The sequence below is a fragment of the Pseudorca crassidens genome, chromosome 7, assembly GCF_039906515.1.
Source record: "Pseudorca crassidens isolate mPseCra1 chromosome 7, mPseCra1.hap1, whole genome shotgun sequence".
Taxonomy (NCBI): Eukaryota; Metazoa; Chordata; class Mammalia; order Artiodactyla; family Delphinidae; genus Pseudorca; species Pseudorca crassidens.
The window spans coordinates 662,903-677,677 of record NC_090302.1 but is presented as its reverse complement, the minus strand read 5'-3'; the positions used below and the strand labels follow the sequence as shown (position 1 = coordinate 677,677).

General features: G+C 57.5%; 1 protein-coding gene across 2 annotated transcripts; it reads right to left on the bottom strand.

The window, feature by feature from the left end:
* Positions 1 to 1,843: 1,843 nt before the first annotated feature.
* On the bottom strand, positions 1,844 to 10,305 carry ZMYND19 (zinc finger MYND-type containing 19). 2 transcript variants are annotated; one of them, XM_067742500.1, is made up of 7 exons: positions 10,072 to 10,305; positions 9,348 to 9,466; positions 8,660 to 8,719; positions 7,853 to 7,959; positions 7,111 to 7,251; positions 2,510 to 2,690; positions 1,844 to 2,329 (listed from the first exon to the last, which is right to left on the bottom strand). In XM_067742500.1, the coding sequence occupies exons 2-7, from the start codon at positions 9,351 to 9,353 to the stop codon at positions 2,186 to 2,188; spliced, it is 639 nt and encodes a 212-aa protein (XP_067598601.1). In that variant the 5' UTR covers positions 9,354 to 9,466; positions 10,072 to 10,305; the 3' UTR covers positions 1,844 to 2,185. The 2 variants fall into 2 exon arrangements, with proteins under 2 accessions (XP_067598601.1, XP_067598599.1); XM_067742498.1 differs by lacking the exon at positions 9,348 to 9,466 and having other exon boundaries at positions 10,072 to 10,304.
* Positions 10,306 to 14,775: the final 4,470 nt, after the last annotated feature.

Here is a 14,775-nt window from a genome sequence, read left to right as displayed (position 1 = left end):
AGCCACAGGACAGCCTGAAATGGCTGAGCCACACATCTTGATTTGATCTGGTACAAAAGGCAGTCAGGCCAAGCAGCCCCCTACACCTCGCTCCAAACAGGTAAGAAACATGGCCCACGTTTTAACCATGAATGAATGCTGAACTTTCAGACGCTCTCCGATGTGTGCCTACAAAAATTAAGAGGTTCGGGGCCTTTAGAAGAGAAAAGAAACCAGGGGCTGGGTATCAAATAAAGAACAAGGGAAGCAAAGGGGAATAAAAACACTGTGTGGACCCTGGGGCAGCTTCACGAGGGCATCCACTCCAGGAGACTTGATATGAGCAAACCCTAGGCCCCCATGGCCACCACCCTCTTAGCTCCAGCCCAGACTCAAAGAGTCTCTAACAAGTAGGACAAGACACAGGACCATCAGGAGGGGACAGCCACCAACTAAACTACAGCACCAGCTCCTGCAGCCACGTTGGACAGCGATCCCCAGGTCAAGGCTATTCCAGATGAGCCATGAGCCACGGCGGTAAGCACCCGGGATCAGGACCCAGCGTGGCATCCTATGGGTCGGCCGACACTCTGGCACTTCCCTTTCAATGTAATTTTCCAAGGAATAGCTGATCACAAGACAGTCCTGGTCAGGAAACGTAAAAAGCCCGGAGGGCCGACCTGGCCGCTCCCCAAAGGACACAGGCAAGACACACAGCCTGTAGCCCAGGGCCTCCTCATCCCAGGAGCCTGTTTTTAAAAGCAGACTGAGCACACTCAGGGCCCCATGCCTGGAAGACTACCCAAACCTCAACACGCTGGTCTACACCGGATTCCCCACCCCCATGGGCCTGGCCAGAGCTGGCCTCTGAATTGGGAGTCGTCCTGGCCCTGGGAACGTCCCGAGGGCTCGGGCCAGCTGTGGTCAGTAGGACAGTCTCTCAGGATCACATAGCCTCTTCTCTGACAGCTTTCTGAGCCCCCACTGGTGCTCAACCTGGGGTCTGGGGGAACCCGGAACAAAAAACCCCAACCTGGAAGAGGCACCACAGCTGACCTGCACGGTAGCAAGGTCTTCTCAGCAAAAACCCGTGTGGGCACGTGGAGTCCCTTCACCTGCAGAAAACCCCTCCCTCGGGGTTGGAACTGAGCCTTCCCTCCTGCTCCCCGCATATTGCTATCACCCATTTCCCCAGTCCTGTTCTCCAGGACGCACTGCCCAGGAGGCCTCCAAGTTCTGCAAAAGAAGCTACGGAAAGCTCAGCTCAGTTCACAGACCAAAGGCCACAAAGGGGCTAGCCCCAGCCAGGGAAGCAGAGCACACACAGGGCGTCCTGGGAGATTGCAGAAACGTTGCAGAAAGGAGGGCGTGGCAGGAGCCTGCAGGACCAACGTGGGGCCAGGGATGACCCAAGACGGGTGTCAGCCTTCACTCTCCCTGGAGACCAGCAAGTTCCCAGCCACACCACCCAGCTTATGGCCCCCAGGCGGCTTGGCCAGGTGTACCAGACGCTGCCCAGCCCTGAGATCTGCGGCTCCCAGAAGGAGCACAGGAAAGCAGTTCTCACCCCTCGGGCTGCTCCAAGTCGCAGGCGGACCTCAGCAGTCCTGCTGGGAGAAGCCCCCCCCCCGCCCCGCCCCGCCCCGCCCCGCCCCGCGCTCCCAGGCGCCCACTGTATGAGTTCAAAGGGGCTGAGAACAGGGGCCAAGCAACTAACCACCCTCAGCAGCTCCTGCCGCAGGACAGGGACACGTCTGGGTCTCCCTCACGCTCCCAGGCAGCCTGGGGGTGGGGACGGCAGCCCTTGCACCCGCACCCACACCACGGATGCCGGCCGAGGCGGAGTGCAGACAGCAGCCAGGACTCAGGGCGGTCCCACCCTTTACTTTGCCCCAACCCCGGCGGGCCGCCCTCCTCGGCTCAGCCGCCCGGAAAGTGAGTGTTACAGCAAATGACCCTATTTGTACTTTCTAACCCTCCCGCTGCCTCCCCCCCAAAAAAACTGTACATGAGTTTACAAACATATTAACATATAAATAATGAGAAGCGTCCCGGGGGGCCTCCCAGCTGTCTCTGCTCCGCGGGGTGCGGGGTGGGGGGGCCTCCGGTGGTGGAGCCAGTGCAGGAACAGCCCCTCTGGTGGCCCCGGTCCAGCTGCCCGCAGAGCCCGCAGCCTGGGGAGATCAGAAGCCACTTGACTGCCCGGTCATCGCTCCGGCTCAAGCTCGTGCTGGAAGGGGCGCCTCTTCTCCCGACAGTGCTTCTTGTGGGCCGGCCAGTCCTTCTGCTGGCACTGGGAGCCGCAGTAGCGCGCCACCTGGCAGCGCCCGCAGATGTTGAACTCCCGGAGCTGAAAGGACACAGAAGAGCAGCGCTCCGGTCACACGGCAGACCTGCGAGGACCTGGCCGTCCGTGCGCCGAGGCCGGAGGGTCTGGGCCCCGGTCAGGCAGTGACAAAGGAACGGCCACCGCAGGGGAGAAGCCGCGAGAGGGCAGTCCTAGGGGAGGCCCGGCTCCCCCACTGCGCACCTGCTTCTCCATCATGGTGCAGGGCGGGTAATGGCACTCGTAGTAGGTGCAGGACGTCTCCTCCTCCTCCACCACGTCCCCATTGGCGTTGTAGTACCGGGTCACGTTCAGGACAGGGAACTGCTCCTCTATGGGGTCCGTGGGCAGCTGCTGAATCGCCAGCCAGTATAAGCTTTGCTCCCTTAAAGAGAGAAGCAGGCGTTTCAGGATGCCTTGGCCAGGAAGGGTCAAGGTATGGAGGTGACAATGAGTGACCCCAGGGTGGACCAGCTGCTTCCTCTTCTCAGGCTGCCCCGCCCCCAGCTTTGCAGCTTGACTCTCCTTTGGCCCACCCCACTGCCTGGGCTCACCTCTCTGGAACATCCAGTATGTAGCCTGTTTCATCTTCCCACTAAAAGGCACAGGGCAGGGCTTTGTCTGCCTTGCTCGTCAATCTCCCCAACGCCTGGGACGGCTGCACACAAGACAGGCACGGAGAGCATGTGCTCGCGGCCCCGGGGGCGCCCACATCTGCCCCTGGTTGGCCTGCCTGCCCGATTGCTGTGAGCTGCTCTACACCCCCCGAACACTTCTCTTGCTGGACAGGGCCAGAAGCTTGTAAGTGCCCGCAACTGCCCCACAAGAGGCACGGGCGGTGGGGTGAGCACAAGGCAGTGAGCGGCCCGCCCTGGGGCTGGCCTCCGAAGGAGGCACCTCCCGCACTTCGAGAGCAAACGGATGGGTGGACCATCCCCTTCAACCCACCCGCCCTCTCTGGAGACCGGGCCGGGAGGGACTTGGATAAAAAAGGGAAGGGTCTGGCACAGCACTGTAAATCAACTATACTTCCAAAAAAAAAAAAGAAAAAAGGAAGGGTCACCCTCTTCTAATGTGACAGACAAAAATTAATTCAAAATGGATCAAGGACCTAAATGTAAGACCCCAAACAATAAAACTCTCAGAGAAAACAGGACAAAAGCTTCACAACATCGGATTTGGCAATAATCCTGGATATGACACCAAAGGCACAGTAACAAGAGAAAAAATAGGCAAATTGGACTCCATGAAAAGTCAATTATTTTGTGCATCAAAAGAGACAATCAGGGACTTTCCTGATGGTGCAGTGGTTAAGAATCCGCCTGCCAGTGCAGGGGACACAGGTTCGAGCCCTGGTCCGGGAAGATCCCACGTGCCACGGAGCAATTAAGCCTGTGCACCACAACTACTGAGCCTGCGCTCTAGAGCCCGAGAGCCACAACTACGGAGCCCACGTGCTGCAACTACTGAAGCTCACACACCTAGAGCCCATGCTCTGCAACAAGAGAAGCCACCCCAGTGAGAAGCCCGCACACAGCAATAAACAGTAGCCCCTGCTCACCGCAACTAGAGAAAGCCTGCGCACAGCAATGAAGACCCAATGCAGCCTAAATAAATAAATAAAAACTTAAAAAAAGAGAGACAATCAATAGACAATCAATAGAATGAAAAGGCAACCTATAGAATGGGAGAAAATATTTGCAAACCATATATCTGATAAGGGATTTGTACCCAGAATATATAAAGAACTCTACAAGTCAACCAAAAAAACAAACGACCCAATTTAAAAAAGGGTAAAGCATCTGAATAGATATTCCTCCAAAGAAGACATACAAATGGCCAAAAAGCACATGAAAAGATGCTTAATTTAACTTCACTGATCATCAGGAAAATGCAACTCAAAACCGCAATGAGACCACCTCACACTCCTGGGATGGCTACTATCAAACAAACAGAAAACAAGTGTTGGTGAAGGTACGGAGACACTGGGGCCTCGGTGCGCTGCTGGGGGGAAGGTAAAATGGCGCAGATGCTGTGGACAACAGCGTGGGGCTTCCTCAAGAAGTAGATGGAATTATCCTATGATCCTGCAATTCCACTTCTGGGTGCACACTCTGAAGAATCAAAAGCAGGGACTCGAAGAGCTCTTTGTACAACTGTGTTCACAGCAGCATCGTTCACGACAGACAAGGGGTGCAGGCAACCCAAGTGCCCACTGATGGATGATGGATAAACCAAATGTGCCCCCCCACACACACACACACTCTCAATGGAGTATTACTGAACCTTAAAAACGAAGGAAATTCTGACACATGCTATGACATGGATGAGCCTCAAAGACATAACTGAGGCGAAGTGAAATAAGGCAGACACAGAAAGACAAATGCCATATCAATCCACTCAGATAAGGTCCAAGGACTTGGCAATTCACAGAACAGTAGGTACCAGGGGCTGGCAGAGGAGATGGGTGGGGAATTAGTGTTTAATGGGGACACAGCTTCGGTTTGGGAAGATGAGACAGTTCTAGAGACAATGGTAGTGATGACACACGACAATTTGAATTTGCTTAATGCTACGGAACCATGCACTTAAAAGTGGTTAAGACAGTAAATGTTATCTGTATTTTGCCACAATAAAAAGATTTTTTTTTAAAGAAGAAAAGGGTGAAAGTCAGGATGTGGGAGAAAACTGGCTACTTTCTGAGCCCTTCAATGAAGTCCTGGAAGACAGAGGTGAGTTTCAGTCCCAGCCGGCTTTCCAGGGCAGAAAGGGAGGGAAATGCACCTTTGCAAAGAGCACCTTCCACCCGGCTGGGCCGCCCTCGTGGCCCCACTGAAGTGACGCCAGGAAAGCAGAGCAGAAGGTAGGTGCCTGGCAGGAGCTGTGCTGCCAAACCGCCCGCCTCACATATGGGGTGATTCCTACAAAGAGCCGCCATGCGGAGGCCACTGAGTGAGATGGAAGGATACGTGACGCCGGGCCAGCGGGGAGTTCAGGCCACCCTTGGGCTGGCTCTGCCCCGACAGGTGGAGGACTGCTGACGGGCCGACCCCAGGCCGGCAAACTAAGGCCAACCCCAATCCCTCTGCCCCTGGGCCGACCAGCAGGGAGAGGCCCCTGGGGTGGTCCTGGGCCTGCTGGGAGTGGTCTGAAGGAGAATGGGGCAGCTGGGCCATGGCCTGGGGGAGACCACCGGTGGGGCAGCCCTGGGTGTCACAGACCCTTTTCCAAACAGGTCTTCTTAACCGTGGTCACCTCATCTCACAACAATACGTGGTGCTCAGATGGACAAATGCTGAGATCCCAGAAAGACAGACCCATCACTGGGTGACACGGTGGGCAGTGTCCCTCCAGTGTCTGCAATGGGCAGCAGCAGACCTTCATGGAGCCAGGGAGGGTGAGCCCCAGGCCTACCCTGAACCCATGTGAGTGCTGGACAACTTGGGGGAAATCCACAGAGGCTGGTGTTCCGCTCAGCCGCCCTTACACTTGTCCTGATGACACAAGCTTCCTTCTGTTGATGAAAGAACCCTCCTGCCCCCAGCACGGAGACAGAAGTGACTCAAAACAAGCTGACTTCCCCACGCCACCAGACACTGCTGAGGAAAGCGGGTGTGCAGCCCTGGCAGCCGCTCCTGAGACCTGGAGGTGGCTTTGTGGCTTTCCACATCTCAGCAGGGGAGCCATTAAGGGTCCTATCTTTGCTTCAGCGAAATTGGGCTTAGTTTCTGTCACTTGCAACCAGAAGTCTAGACTCACGTAACCTCCAGGAAGATGAAAATCCTAACCCAGCTACCACAAGAGGATCAGCCTCCCTCAGGAGGGGTCTTAGGATCAGCCTCTAACAACAGAGCAGAGACCCCCAACGCCTGGAGACCCCCCCGCCCCGTACAGAGTTATGGATACCCCTCCAGAGCTATAGCAGCATCAGATTGGATGCGGCCTTCTTACATCTGGGGACCATCCCCCACCAGCAAGCCCAGCTGGCCGGGCAATCCCGCCATTTCCTACCTCCAGTGCATGGGGCTCTACCAAGACCCCAGTGGTGACCACTGCAAAGATGCCACCCAGTCTCCATCCTAAGAAACACTGACACCCCCGCACCAACCTCACCGACTTCTGCCTGTAGGGGAAGTCAGTACCAGCACCGCCAAAGTCAGGAGAAGCTGCCCAGGGGCCCGAGGAGATGCACAGAAGCCCTAGGGAGCCCCTAAATGATGCACAGGTGGCCAGGGACACCCTGGCTCATTTTGGCTCCCATCCTGCTGGTCCCCAGCTCTTCCTAAGGGCTCCATGAAGTCACAGAGGGGCTTGTTCCTGGGGCCACGGGAACTGCCCTTGGAGCATCCCCTCCGCCCAAGTCCTCAGGACCAAGGAAAGGTGGAGGCCGAGTTGCCAACCCCCGAGCCACACTGTCGTGCTTCCTTTAAACCACTGACCAGACAAACTGCTTACAAAAGAGCATGACTGCAAGACCCATCTGTGTGCACAGGGGCATCCCTGAGATGGAGATGGCTCCTACATCTCAAGGGCGTCCTGCCCACCCACAGGGGACCGGCCCATACAGCCCCTCTCCCCGCAAGAGCCAATTCAGAAGACCAGCCCAGAAAGATAAGCATCCAAACGGTCTCCTCCCCCTGTGAAGAAAAAGGGGACCCCCACACCCTGAGAGAAAACGGCCAAGGTCACCAAACCCACAGAAGCCTCAGAGCACAGAGTAGTCGCGGGCCCCTCTTAGCAGTGAGCTTGGAGGGGCCGCCCTCAGCGGCATCTCGGCCACATCACCAGGCCCCAAGAAGACCCACCTCTGCTTGCTGGAGGTCTCCTCGGCTCCGGGCCGCCAGCCCCATGGCACCAGCTGCAGGTTGTCCAGGCGATTGTCCACAGTGACAGCGTTGAGATGCACCACCTGAAACCCAGGGGCGATGCCCCCCCTGTGCCGCTCCCTAGGAAACAGACAATGCTCCAGATGGGCTCCCAACCCTCCTGAACGCCTCAGCCGTGTGCCCTGAACTGGTCCCTGGTCACACCGACGGGACCTATCAGGAGCAAGGCTACAGAGAGGAACCCAAGTATGTCAGTCTGTGGCCCAAACAGGACAGGCCACGTGGACAGCCCAGCCCCTGGATTTAAGAGCTAGGCTGCAGGGAGCCAAGGAGGGAACCCGAAACCATCTCACACACAGCCTGGAGGACACCCCACTTGCGTGGTCCCAAGCACTTCGGAACCTCGCTGTTCACACAGAAGAGAGGAAGGCCCTTCCCCAACCCGGAGGAGGGGCCAGACCCCACCAACCCCCAGAGGAGGCTGTGTCCCAAACACACCGAGCAGAAAGGGCGCTCAGCCTGCAGACTCTCTGGCTGCCCTGCCAGTGCCACAGGTCGCAAAGCAGCCACCCCTCCGGGATAGTGACAATGACACAGAATTAACTGGGAGACCTGGGGAAGGCACCATGTGTCAACAAGGGGTCTGCTGGCTCCACGGGCCCCGTGCACCTCAGGGCTTGCGCAAACCCGACAGGGCAAACAAGCAGCTTGGAACACCCACCACAGCAGCTCATGAAGGAGCCTTCCCGACCCCCTTCCTCGGTTCTTGTCAAAGGCGTATGCAAATATCTTAGCACCATTTCCATCTGCGTCTACTTCCATCCGGGCCTGAGAGAAAACAAGAAAAAGCTCTGTTAAAAAGCCTCTGATTATCGACAACATTCCAAATTAAAAAACAAGCCAGAGGGACAATCCCAGGCCTATTCCTGGGACCCTGGGGGTCTCCGGAGTCTCCCAGACACGTGGCACCAAGAAGCACTCTCCTCTTGTGGAGGCAAGACGCAGTCACGAACCACTCTTTGCGAAACATTGTGGACACAGAGAAATAAATCTTCCTATCCTTAAAAAAAAAAAAAAAAGCCCCCACCCAGTAAAAGAAAAGATAAGCCCTAGACCAAGTAAGTGTAAAAGGGTGACATCTGAGGTAAGAGTGGGTCCACAGACTCGTGGAAGGAGGAGTGCACGGGTGAGGACCAGAGGCCGAACAGCTTCATCAGGTAGGAACAGCAGAGGGCGAGAGAAGGGGGGGCAGCCCTGGAGAGTCTCCCAGGGCACAGAAGCTTGTCCAACTGAACTCAATCACAAACATGACACAATTTGTCTCCTTTTCAGGAAGAGCCTGCAACCAGGCGGAAGTGGGGGAAGACCAGCATCGCAGAGGCGGTAGGGGGCTCCACGGGGCAGTGACAGACAGCTTGAGATGCTCGCGTACCAGGTCTTGCCCTCACATCACAGGGAAGAAAACCCACCCCTTGTGACCCTCCTGGGCATGACTAAGGGCATGCTGGCAAAGGAACGGCGTCCTTACCTCAAAGGAGTAGCCCTCCACAAGCGGGATGTCCTGCTCATCTATCAATGTGTACTTGGTCTGGAAATTAACGTTTCAAGACATTACATTTGGAATCAGTACGAGGTACCGACAATGAGCAGGAGCCGCCCCTTGAGACTAAGCGAGCTCAGCAGGCAAGCGGCCGTCTACTCTGAAAGCAGGTAGAGGTGCCAAAGCCTGGTCCTTCCCCACTCCTGACTGCGCAGAGTCGCGGCATCAGGCTTCACTTCCCATCTGCTCGCGAAGAACCAAAAGAAGTGCCACAGGACTGGACAGGTACTAAGCTGTGCATTTTAATGTGCTGATAAACCTAGTCCAAGAGTATGACGTCACTGGAGTAGAGGGAGGGGGCCGGGATTGAGGCAGAATATGCAGAAGGTTTCAGTTAACATTTATTTATTAAGCCAGGTGGTCCTCACACAGGTGCTCACTGAATCGTCCTTCCTACCTCTTTGTCTGTCTAAAATGTTCCAAATAAAAGTTTTAAGGGATGACATTAGTGCAATCAGTCACTGAGTTAGAAGGGACCTCAGAGCTGATGGGGAGCCCACCCTTCCCTAGTTAGAAAGTCACATCCCCTTGCAGGAAGGGCAGGAAACGGTCCCCAAAACGGACCAGTGTCATTCTCGCTTGGAAAGCTTTTTTCTAGCATCTGAATCGGTTTTACCTTCATCTGACTGCCTCTGCTCCTCTCTCCCACCAGAAGCTTCCGCCGCTGGTGATGGGAACAGGGTTCCCATCCAGGGTAAGGTCCGTGGCTGGTGCAGCTGCACGGCCGGCCGGCTCCTGGAAACAGCCAAGCCTCAATGCCCACAGGTGCCAGGAAGCCCCAGCCTCGAACACGCGGAGGGCGGGGCCAGGTAAGGGAGAGAAGCAGAGGGAGGCCCTGCTCTGGCGAGGCCCACTGAGGCTCAGCCAGACGGGGCCGCCGCTGGCAGCACGAACCCTGCCCGAAGCTCACTACAGACCGGCAGGCACAGGCGACGCGCACACACAGGTCTCGGCGAGGAGCGAGCGCGCCGCCTCGGAAGGGCCTGCGCTCCCCGCGGCCGCAGGCGCAGCCACAGCCCCCTGCTCCCCCGGCCACGGCGCACGGCCGGAGCCCCGGGCCGCAACCGGAGGAGGGCTGCCCCGGGAACCACGCCGTCGGCCCGCCGCCCGCAAACCGCCCGGCCTTTGCCCGTGCCCCGGCCCGGGTCGGGCCCCCGATCCAGCCCCCGTCCCCCAGCCTCGCACCCCCGACTCCGACTCCCAGACCCCGCCCGCCACCCCCAGCTCCGGTCCGGCCCCCTGCCTCGCACCCCGGCCCCCTACTCCCAGAGCCGGCCCGGCCCCCGGCCCAGCGCCCCAGTCCCCCGGCACGACCTTTGCCCCAGCCCCGCGCCGCTCACCTTCCCGGCCACCCGGCCGAGCCGCACGATGCCCAATTTGAAGTCGGTCATGGCCGGGCCTGCGCTCGGCCGGCGGCGCCTCTCCCTCAGGAGGTGCCGGGGCCGGGGCGGGGCCACGGCGAGCCGGGCGGGCCAGTCGGATGAGTCGGGGTCAGGATCGGGGCCGGGCGGGCGGGCGGGCGGGACGAGGCTGGGCCGGGGTCGGGCCGCCGCCTCCTGGCGCCCGCCGGACCTGCCACGCGCCGCCGCCGCCGCCGCCGCGCGCTCCTCAGCGAGCGGGGCCAGGGGCGGAGTTCGACGCGGACACACCCCCGCGCGCCGCCGCCCGGCCAATGGTGGGGCGCGCAGTGCGCCGGCCGGCGCGCGCCGCCACGACGCAGCCAATGGCAGGAGGGCGAGTGCGCCGGCGCGCTGAGGAGCTGGGCCAGCGCGGGGGAGGGGCGCGGTCGGGGGCGGTGCCTGCGCGGCCGCCGGGCGCGACGTCAGTTTCGCGGGAAGCTTTGTGCGGGAGGCCAACCTACAGGCTCGCGGCCCCGACCCTCTACCCCGACACCGACCCGGCCTCCGCCCTCGCCCCCGCGACCCCGACCCGGCCCCCGCCCCTCGAGGAGGGCGGCCTGGCTCCGCGCCCCGGGCCTTCCGGGCTCTGCAGGTCGGGGTCCCTGCGGGACTGGCTGCGGCTGCCGGTAAACCGTCCCCCGTCCTCGGACAGCGGGCAGGAGGCCGGAGTGGGGACAGGGACCCGGAGCCCAGGGGCCACCGTGGCGTAGGGGCTGGGTCCAGTGCCGACAGGCCCGCCCTCCTCCTCCCTGGCCGCCTCCACACAGGGGCCCGGATCAGGACCCTGTAGCCCAGGGGTCCCCAAACCCCAGTCTGTGGACCGGTACCAGTCCGCGGCCTGGGTGCACAGCAGGAGGTGAGCAGTGGGCGAGAGAGCGAAGCTTCATCTGCCGCTCCCTATCGCTCGCATTACCGCCTAAACACGCCCCCCCCATCCGCCCCGGCCCCCGCCCTCGGTCTGTGGAAAAACTGTCTTCCACGAAACTGGTCCCTGGTGCCAAAACGGTTGGAGACCGCCGCTATAGCCCATCCTCGGGCTACACCAGCCTTCCCTGGGCTTCGAGCCGGGGCGCTGAACAGCCTGGGCCAGGTCCTTCCTGAACAGGAGCTCCAAGGGCTGAGGACTTTGGTGGGGCTTTACCTGTCTCCTGACAACCACTCCAGCGGGCTCTCAGCCCCAGCGCCTGATGAAACCACTCTACACCGGTGCACCCAACAAATTGAAAACCCCTGTTCTAGCGAGGGAGGCAGAAAAGGCCCGTGACGTGTGAGTTATATGCCATGTTAAAAAGTGATCAGTGCTGTGGGGAAACAAGTAGATCAGCATTAGGGAGTTGGGGATCCAGGAAAGGTGGTGGGCGGGGTAGGCCTCATTGCCAAGTAATTTGAACAAACTGGGAGGAGGAGGAGGAGTGAGCCATGTGGGCTCTAGGGGAAGAGCATCTCCAGCAGAGAGAAGAGCTAGTGCCAAGGCCATAAATTGGGAACACATTCGGTGTGTCTGAAAAGTGGAGGTGGCCACCGTGAGCAAAGGAGTGCATGAGAGCAACAGGGGACAAAGCCAGAGAGGTGGAGGATGGGAAGGGGGTCATGTAGGCTCTCGTGAGGACTTTGACTTTCACACTCAGAAAAGTGAGCCACTGGAGGATTGGAGCAGAGGAATAGCTATTCAGTGCATTACACTGTCTGATGGAGACAGTGCCAGAAAGAGTGGAAGCAGGCAGGCTGTTTAGGAAGCTAATGCAAGCACCCACCCAAGAAACGATGATGTTGGGACACCTGTGGTGGCAGTGTTCTGTAGCAGTCAGGATAGCCCTGGTTATGCTGCAGTAACAAACATCCCTCAATTCTCAGCAGCTTAGCAAAATAAAAATGTATTTCTCCCTCAGGCTGCACGTTAAGGTTATAAGGCAGTTGAATATGTGATATGGCGTTCAGGGAGGTGTCCAGCCTGGGGTACAGATTTGGCATTCATTAGCATACTTGTCGTATTTAAAGCCATACAGCTGATGAGCTCACCATGGGAGGAAATGCAAATAGAGAAAAAGAGAGGGAGAAGATTGAGCCCTGGGTACTCTCATACTAAGAGAGTATTTGAGAAGAGAAGGAGCTGGTAAAGAGCATGAGGATGTCAGGTATGAGGGAAACCAGGAGAGGGCAGTAGGCCAGGAGCCAAGTGAAGACAGTGCTAGGGTGAGCGGGAGGGATCAGCCTTCTCTGATGCTGCTGAGAGGTCCTGGTCAGTGGGCACTGGGAATTAGTCAATAGAGCACGCAGCACGAGGGCACTGGTCACCTTGACAAGTAAGTGATGGAGGAATAAGCCCAACTGAACGGGCTAAGGGGGAGTGGAAGGAGAGGCTTGGAAACCTTGAGACTGACAACTCTTCTGGGGTTTTCTGGCTGAAAAGGAGCAGAGAAACGGCCAAAACGAGAAAGAAAAGGCAAGTCCAGAGAGAGTGTTGGTTTTATAGTGGGAAAGGAAGCAGCATGTTGTCCACCAGCAGGAATGAGCCCATGGAGGAGAAAGAGGTGAGGCAATCGCCTGAGAGGGGAGGGCGGGGGCTGGCATCTGACAGGAGCCTGGGTGGTTCAGCTCAGCCACAGCTTGAAGAGGAGTCTGAGAGGTGAGTGGATGTGGGTGTAGGAATCTGGGGGGTTCTCTTCTAATGAGAACGAGGCCATCAGTTGAAGGTGAGAGGGGAGTGTGGTCCAAGGAGAGAGGACCAGGAGGGAACCAGGAAAAGACAGTAGGGTGGCCCGGCAGTGTCAAGGGGACCCGTCCGTGTGACTGTGTGTTTTCCTCCAGCCTATTTAGGCTGCCCCCGAGAAGGCGAGGAGAAAGGAGAGCTGGATTCAGCCAGGACTGCGGTTATGCTGGGTGAGTGCAGTGAGGTGAGGGGGAGACAGCGAGCTGTCTAAGAGGGATGCTTGCCCGGGGTATCTGAGCTCGGCAAGTAAAGAAGAGAGGACACCAGAGGGGTCGGAGGTCCCAGTGGGTTCAAAGGATCGCTGATAGAGGAAGTGAGCGAGGACGGGAAGTGCTTCAGAGACTTTTGCAAGGGGCTGCAGGTGCTAAGGGTGATGGTGTCTCTGTTACCTGCTGATCTGTGACAACCCCCCCCCAAACTTCATGGCTTAAAACCACATCAACTTATTATTTTGCACAATTCTGTGACTGACTGGGCATCTTCTGTTCCACACTGTGTCAGCCGGATACCTCCTTCGGTTGGACTCAGCTGGGAATTTGCCCGGAGCACCTCATTTTCTTCCATGTGACCCTATCCATGCAGGAGAGCTGGACTGCTTACTGTGTGGAGGCTCTGCTCTAAGTGATAGGTCCCAGTGGGCCTCTGCTTGAATCACACCTGCTAGTATCCCGCTGGCCAAAGCAAGTCACGCAGGCGAGCTTGGAGGCCGTGTGGGAGGGGTGTGCACAAGAGCATGAGTCCTGAAAGTGTGGCGCGTTGTGGGGGCTACCAGTGGAACAGGCTGCCCCCCACCCGTCCACCCTCTGACCCCTAATGATTCCTGCTCCTCCCACGTGAAGACCCTAGAACCCCACCTCACCGTGGCTCTTGGCTTATGACGTGCAACAAGGCCAGAGGCAAGCTGTCTGCCCCCCAAGACCCAACGTTCCAAGGGGAAGCACAGGATAAGTGAATAGACACCCGGTTCAAAAAGGAAAAGGGGGTGTGCCCCCTGCAGCCACCGATGCACAGCAATGTTGAAATCCAGCAGACAGCTGTCACAGTGCTCCTTTAAGGGCTTGTCTGCTCCCGGCAAGTGCTTCCCTAACGCACCCACCCTTTTTTATGGCTCCCAGTGGCTTCTCCCTCTGCCTCTTGGCCCTGCATGCTCGGTCATCCTCCCTTTTCCATGGGAAATGGGCCCTGTTTGCTGCTGAGTAGCTTCCTCAGCCTGCTTCTTGCCTGGAGACACTTGAGAGCCCAGAGGCCTCTTTTATTTTGAACTTTGTCCATCGTAGTTCAAGCAAATACAACCCCTAAAAAAAACTTTGTGGATTTTCTAGGTATCAAATTATAACACATTTTATTAGACAGAAGCTACACTGCAAATATCTTTGAGCGGCTCCTTTCTGCTGTGGACATCGAGCCATGTGCTGTGGCACAAAGACCTCAAGACGCCTGGAGGCGCTTCTGTATGGCTGACAGCACCTATGAGGGTCCCGTCCCCTGGGAATCTTCAGAGGTCTTAACAAGGGGTCATATGTCATGCCCTTGGATTTCTCTTAACCCTGAGGTCGTGTTTTGCTGCAGTGTCCTGGATTTGATCTTCCCCACGATGCCATTTCTTACCTTGAGAACCTTTGCTGCCTGGAAAGGCTGAGGCTGAGAAATAGTTTTTCTTTTCCAGCTGCAGGACCTGGCTTGAAATACTTCCTCCAACTTCTGCTGGAACATGGAACATTACTTCTTTAGTTCATTTCTCTTTTCTTTATTTCACTTTGGCATAAATGACTGAAAGAAGCCAGTTGGCCCTTTAAGCTTTCTGCCAGGAAAATCAGATCCTTAGATATATTTTCTGCCTTCCCCGTTACCACAGGCAATGGTGTCCCACTTTTCCGCCAATACCTGACTGGGCTCCGCCCTTCTCGGGCCTCCACCAGCAATGTCCTTACTGC